Consider the following 7,459-nt stretch of genomic DNA (forward strand, 5'->3'; position numbering starts at 1 on the left):
ACAGTTATTTAATCCATCAAGAACGCGTGCTTTTTCATAGCTAAATAACAAGCACAACAGGATGTACAAGGCCGAAGAATCAAAAGGTTGAACTGCAGGAAACACTATGTTAAAATGTTGTTTACAGAGGCTTCAGAGACGGACAGATTCTCATACTGAGAGCTGCATGTTCAGCCTTTTGCTTTGGATCACTTGGAACAGTTAGACAAACAGAAAAAACAACAGCATAGCACTCAGGTAAGGGAAAGATCTGACACAGTCCTCTGAATCAAATAAATGAACATGAGGCAGGGGGTAGAGAATGCAATAAAGCCACAATAAACTTCTTTCACACTAAACCCTGAGAACCCCAAAGCATCTTGCGCACAGGTGAGCCGTCTTGCTGAGAATTCATTACGCTGTGCCGTTACATGACTATGTAGCTGAATTTAACAGACTGTTATATCGCCCCCTAAGGAAATCCCAAAAAGTGTGCTCAACCTTGCCACAGGGTCAAGAATCCGACACGTCTAGATAATAACAACTTCAGAGCTGGAAACCATTAGCAAGAGTCCTTGTGATGCTGTTTCTTGACGCACATATGCCGGAGGAGAAACATGGCAGTGCCGCCGGCTCTCATGCGCTCGTAGGACGCAGGTAAGGCTTCGCAAACCTCAGGGAGAAATCACAGCCGCTACTCCACTATGCTTTTATGGCCCATACAACTTTGATATTAATTGCTAAGTGTAGAGATGATGAGGCAATACGTTCAAAAATGTGTAGAGCCATATCATTATGAAATTGCCCATTGGCGCTCCACATCTTAATTAAACTAATTAATAAGCTAGACACATTTTACACATGCAATGCTGCTCTCTTAAAGCAATAAAACACACATAGAAGCACATTCACCAAGCTGCTGCTGTGCTACTTTCCTTGGCAACTCGGGAAAAAAATGAGGCTCTGTTATTGTGTTCATCAGGTATACTTCTAATCAAATATTTTATGCATGCATGTTTCTCAATGTCAAATCGTTCTTTAATCACTTGACTATAAACATTCAGTGCATCCTGCTACATGTGAAGCATTTTTACACTTTCCCACAGCTGCCATTTTATAATATCCTGCATGATTCAATAAAGAGAGTCCAGTTGTGTTAGAGTATAGTAAAAAAACACTAATTATTCATAGTCGGGCAATGGAAACACAGATTATTCCCCCAGATCATGTTATGAACATCATTTTAGACCAATGTCTTTCCCTCCAATAAACGCTCTTGTGCATCAGAGCATGTGAATATGCATTTTCTCTTTGAGTTGATTCAGTAGATGCTATCAGTACATTGCACTCAAATTTGTATGCCAATTACACACGCTTCTGTAGAGGCTGCCACTGTCCCTTAACAGCGACCCGGGACAGGACTGGGGGTCTCTGGTGAAAATACTGGCTCCACTCCCTGGGAATGAGATGTTGTTAGGCTCTGTCATGGCTGACAGCACAAAGTCACCCAGCATAGCTCCAGCTCACAGCGTCATACATGAACACACAGCTGCATCAATGTGTGCAGAAATACATCAGCAATCAGCACTTATGGCATAACATTGATTACCACAAAAAAAATAAAAATAATAATTTTGACTAACAATTCTAATAATTCATAAAAAGCAAAGCTCTGGGCTACAGTGAATTGGTCAATTTGTTAAAAAAGTATATATGTATATACACATGCATATATTTATATATATGTTTGTTAAATTATATATACAGTTTTTAAGGCAGGGGCGGAGCTAACTGCTGCTTCTGTCTCTTTTTTATTGGCAAGAATTGTGTTTATTTAGACGCATAAAGTCTTTACGACCACATCAAACAGAAGACTTTTCAGATGTGATTTCTACTTCGCCAGGCGTTAGTCAAACGAGCATGGAAATAAGGAGCTTCAGTAGAACATCAGTGAACATCAGATGTTGTCATATGTCAGAATTTTTCTGTCCTGTCAGCCGTTATACTCTGCTCATAGTGCGTGCTGTTCAATTGCACACACAAATGCGGCGGAGCACGCTGTAGCTTGTATCATTTCATATTAAAGCGTGAATGAAATTCCAAGCATGCATGTCATATCCGTGTCATGTTCAGCAGCGGCAGCTCTTAAAGTGGTAGCAGCCAAATAACCTAATAACCCAGCTGCTGTGATGTCTGTTAATCAAAGAACAAAAAAAAAGAGGAAAAATCAATAACTTTTATAGCTTTAAGGATTCATCTATATTTCATTTAGAATTTAGTGCTTGAAAACTTCATTAAAGTTCTGTATATATCCTACTTGCTGAAGGGCACATGCAAATATGATATTTATTAAAATGGGTTTATGTGAAAATAGTTTTAAGCTCACTTAAATTAGAGGTTGTTATTTTTCTCAAGTCTAATAAATGTTAAAATTAAAAATCTCAATCATACAGAAATGTTAGTATAGACAGCATTACATATAGTCTTCAGTCATAAAAAAGTTGCCACTAAACAAGTATAAATAAATTTACATATATATATAGTATAGCCACAACACAGACAATATACCTGTTACCATGATTTTGGGTGAAAAAATAATAATTTACCTACCTACCTGGTTAAAATGACTTTAAGCTACATTACAGCTCAAATAATACAGATATTTTAACATAAATATCTTATAATTATCATTTCTACAATTATAAGATTCACATTTTTGCTTTTAAATCCTCCAAAATTGGCCTTACTGTAACCCAAATGTCTTCAATGAAATTCATCTGTTGACAGTCAAAATCAATTCTGTTTTGAGGTAATCATCATCATGCCACAAATGCTGTTAAACTTGTATCGAACCAGGAATATTTCCATAAAGGCAACAAATGGAGAAAGGATCCTAAAGATCTTGGGCTAATGAGCTGCAGTGCATTTCACAGCCTCATATCGACCCTGATCCCAGGTAAGGAGTCAAGTGACATCATTTACGTCATCCTGCACTACAATGTCATTTTGTAATGAGAATATGGAAAACATGCAACATAAATCTCACTTAAAGTGCATTATAAGGGGTTTCAAGAGCTGTAGATCTTCTAGAGTGATGGGCCTTAAATATAAACCGCCTTCGGTTTGCTGTTGTTGCCATATGAGGGACATTTATCTCCCTCAAGTCAAAACTGCCGTTTGTGCGATCATAACTCATGAGAACCTCCAACAATGCTCTGAAGTCCCTCCTGACCTTGAACATAATTAAATACAGCGCAGCCTTCAATCCAAGCACAACTGAGAGGAAGCGGATCTTTATGGCTCGTCAATAATTGACTTCCATTTAAATATGGCATGTAGAAGTCAGATGTTTACCAAGCGTTAACCTGGCAGATTACACGTGACAGGGCTGAAACACATGCTGCAATGAGAACAGCATGACATATAAACCATCTGACTGACAGGCATCTAGCACATGGTCTGCAGCGCAACATACACAATCCAACAACAAGCCCCCGATACATATTCTCCTATATGCCAATATCGCAACTGTGACTGAAAGTTGTCCAGTGCTCTGTTCCAAAGCCTAGCGAACAGCCCACAGGAGACAACATTTAAGGCATCATAGGAGGGCTACAGATGCAAATGCTATTCCAAAAGGTAGCTGGTTTAATTATGCTGCCAACTCTGATGTCTCGTTTTGGCACAATGCTAAGGCAGTAATCCCAGAATGCATGCATTCAAGCTCAGAGGGGCCAAAAAGACGGTGGATGAGGCAAATGCTTTTAAAATAAATAAATTAATTAATTAATTAATATTGATTATTATTAGACATTAATGTTTGCCTACAGAACCACCACTGGCTCTGCACCCCTTCACCTAAATTCATTACTTCAGACTTATGTGCCCTCTAGAAGCTTGCGATCTGCAAGTGAACGACGCATTATTGTGCCATCCCAAAGAGGCACAAAATCACTTTCACAGACTTTTTCATTAACTGTTCCCATCTGGTGGTATAACCTGCTCAACTCAATCCGAGCAGCTGAATCCTTACCCATCTTCAAGAAACGGCTAAAAACACATCTCTTCCATCTTTATTTGACCCTCTAACTCTAGCACTCTATTCTAATTCTATTTTATCTAACTGTCTTCAAAAAAACAAAACAAAACAAGAAAACACACACATTTGACCCTCTATCAATTAGTATATTTATTCTCTAATTGCTAGCTTATCTTGAAAAACTAACACTAGCTTTATTTTTTCTATTCTATATACTTGTTTCTTATATATAAAACAACAATATTAGGTTTCTTTTTTCTATTTCTATCTACTCATTTTCTTTAAAAAAATAAATAAAAAAATAAACCTTTCTACGTGTACTACGTTAGGCTAACCAAGACTTGTCATAGCACTTGCATGTTGTTGCTCTTTTGTTGGTTTTGATTGCTTCTATTGTCCTCATTTGTACATCGCTTTGGATAAAAGCGTCTGCTAAATGACTGAATGTAAATGTAAATAAATAAAATCACAAACTGCAATTAAAAACTTATTTTTTCATCCAATATTTGTTCATGCTATTTGTTTTTATGAGTTTCAGAGTGTCATTCTGTTAGCTTAGAAAGATGCTAACACCAATCAGTTATGGCATGTGTAGTTGCTGCCTATGAAGATTGTTCCCCATTGGTCACTTATGTGGTCCCGTGATGGTTTGAATGCATTAAAAGGAACAGTATTTGGAATGAAGCTTATGTAAATCAGTCATATATTTCATATATCTCATTCAGTTTGGCTTTTCCACAAACATTTGAACAGCATCAGGCCGCTTACCGTGATTAGATTTGGAGCTGTGGACTGGGGTGTAGTGGTTTTTGGAGCCTGCACGCTGCGGAGTGTTATCTTTGGATGAGCTGTTCATCGCCGCAAAGTTCTCACAGTCGTATTGAGATATAGGAATGGGTCCTTGTTGTCTAAGAATATCTGCTAGGGCTCTGTGGAGAAAAATGGAGAACTATACGATATGAAGTTAACAACAACAATACCTTTCCAATGTTTGGGGGAAAGATCACCTCCAGCTACTCTCTAGTCTAATTCCACTGGATTTGTACATAAAGAAAGAAAGAACATCTATAAATAAATGTTTAATCACATGTGAGCCACATTTCAATATTCTCAGAGTTGCACCTAGTATAGGAAGCCCAGAGGATGTGAATTCACAGCTGCATTATGAAAGTCACTGTTAGCTCTGTAAATGTTTACTGTTAGCAGAGAAACTGAATTATTTTTGCATGTGTTACCTTGCAGTAGCTGAACTGACAGAAGAGTCAACAACACTCCTTCTTATTACATGCATTCTCAGTTTGTTTGTTTGCTTCTTGGTGTTTATTTGTGCATAGACTATATAATACAGGCCAGTTTAATGCCCTAGCAGACATTATTTCTACAACCAGAGCAAGACGTCTGACTAAAGGATATTTTATACATTCACCTGTTCGTGTACAATGGAAAATGGCAGACAGTTTGCAGCCTGTACCAGAGGATTCGAGCGTGAAGCTCAGATACATTTGTATAGGCTATAAGAAAAACTGCAGCAATTCAATTTTATATTATGATATTTTTCTATGCTTTTTTTTCTATGGAAAATGATTGCACATCTACATATAACAAAACCAAATCCCAAACTGGTGATTGAGGGAACTGTTCTCGCAACACAATTAAAATGTTCTGAAGCTCTCAGTCTCAGAGCTGCCAATTCATCTTAATAAACCAACTGGCCAATGAACACTGAGTGATTGTTGTGTCCTGTGTGAACAGTGTGTGGTTCTGTGTCCAGACAGGCAGACACTGTGATGAATCTGTGCTTGTTGTGCCAACCAAATGAAGGGGAAAATGTAAGCATCTGTAATGAAGCATAAACCCTCTCACTCAAACACAGAAATGATGGGTGTGTGCTTGGCTCTATAGCGCTACAGGTGCATCTTAAAACTCTGCTTGGAATTTAGATCACAGCCATGTAAGCATGTGTGATATTCTATATGGAGAAACAAAAGAGCTGCAGATACTGCAGATGGTGGGAGCTCTTCTATCCAGTCCACTTGCAACGTTATCAATCACTCCGAGGCTCTAATATGCAAATGAGAATTTGATCTCGTTAGGAAGAGTTTAGAAGCCCTAGAGCTGTAGGAGAATGAATGCGAGGCGCTCACCTGTGAATGTTCATTTCCTGAGGTGGTTGGGTTGCTTTGTCATATGCGACTTTAGTGGAAACCCCAAGGACTATAATAAACGCAATGACGCCGCAGGTGATGTAGACCGCGGTGTTCGTTTGGTCCATGCTCGGATCGTAAGTGTCACCTGTTGGAACAGGAGACGTGGGCACAGTTTTATCCCAGTCAGGTTTGTGGTAGTTCCTGCATGTTTTCTGTTCCAACCGATTGCCTTTAAACTGGCAACAGAATCGCAAGTAACACGAGCCGCAGCAGTAGCGGTGGTCGGTGTTGTTGCACTCGAACTCCTTGTCGAACTGGCCGCTCACGTCGTAGTAGCCCAGGCAGGTTTCGTGTGTGAGCGCCGGGCGGACCTGCGTGATCCGCTGCGTGGACGCGGAAGGCGCGACAGTGGTGCCGTTCAGTTCCTTCTGCTTCTGAGTCCTTTTGGGAGCAGGCTTGGCTCGTTTGGCAGTCAGTGTGCCAAACACGTTGAGGGGGTCCAGATAAATGAGCAGCAGCAGAAAGTGTCGTATACCCATGGCGCGGCGCGTTTCAGGACCCTGGACAGCTCTCTGTGGTTTCCGCTTCAGGCGCGCTGATCCTCCGCTGTTCGCGAGTCCCACATCCCTGACGACGAGCCGCTTGTGGAGATGCTGATGAAAGGCGCCATTCATTTAAAGCAGATATTCTGCCCCCAGCGCGGTTTTGTGTTTGACTCAGCTGGGCGTCACTGCTGGGATTTCCGACGAACTCTTGTCAAACGAGGCTTTACGTGTCGCTTCCCATCTCGCTCTGGGAAGAAGAAGTAGAGACGAACTTAATTGTTAGCGAATTAAATGTTTGCACACTGACACTGATAATCTCAGACTCAAAATAAGCAGTGCCAGACGGTGTGTTTTTACCATTTATTATCACTATTTGAAATTCACTCGTGGTTGTTTTTTAATCTATGATTGCATTTCTTGTGGTTAATTCTATTTTCTAATATGTAAATGTATCATTTTTAAACACTGCATACATGGCAATATCTGTTTTGGAAAGCATGTACCTGAAATACAGTTGCATGTGCATTCGATGCCTTAATGGACGGAAAAATAATATGAATGCATTAAAAGCCAGTTTGACTTCCATTTTTTCTGTTTTGCTTAAATGTAAATTATATTCTATCAATTTACATAAGCTAAAATAAAAATAAAAATAAATTCACGCACTTCATACGATGCATATCAACACGTCTGATATTCATGAGCTAATTTAATCGATTTATGTGGTTACATAAAGAGTGCAATCAGTG

At 39.4% G+C, this 7,459-nt stretch overlaps 1 protein-coding gene across 6 annotated transcripts in view; it reads right to left on the reverse strand.

Annotated features, from left to right (window-relative positions):
* Window positions 1-6,704, reverse strand: part of LOC306857654 (shisa family member 6) — a gene marked incomplete at both ends in the record, with an annotated part of 57,269 nt that extends 50,565 nt beyond the window's left edge. For all 6 annotated transcript variants that reach the window (XM_079397687.1, XM_079397688.1, XM_079397686.1 and 3 more), the window contains 2 exons: window positions 4,787-4,947; window positions 6,163-6,704. In XM_079397687.1, coding sequence (XP_079253813.1) covers window positions 4,787-4,947; window positions 6,163-6,704 — 703 coding nt within the window. The remainder of the gene's footprint in view (window positions 1-4,786; window positions 4,948-6,162) is intronic.
* Window positions 6,705-7,459: the final 755 nt, after the last annotated feature.

The sequence above is a fragment of the Barbus barbus genome (genome assembly GCF_936440315.1).
Source record: "Barbus barbus genome assembly, chromosome: 38".
NCBI classification, from domain to species: Eukaryota; Metazoa; Chordata; class Actinopteri; order Cypriniformes; family Cyprinidae; genus Barbus; species Barbus barbus.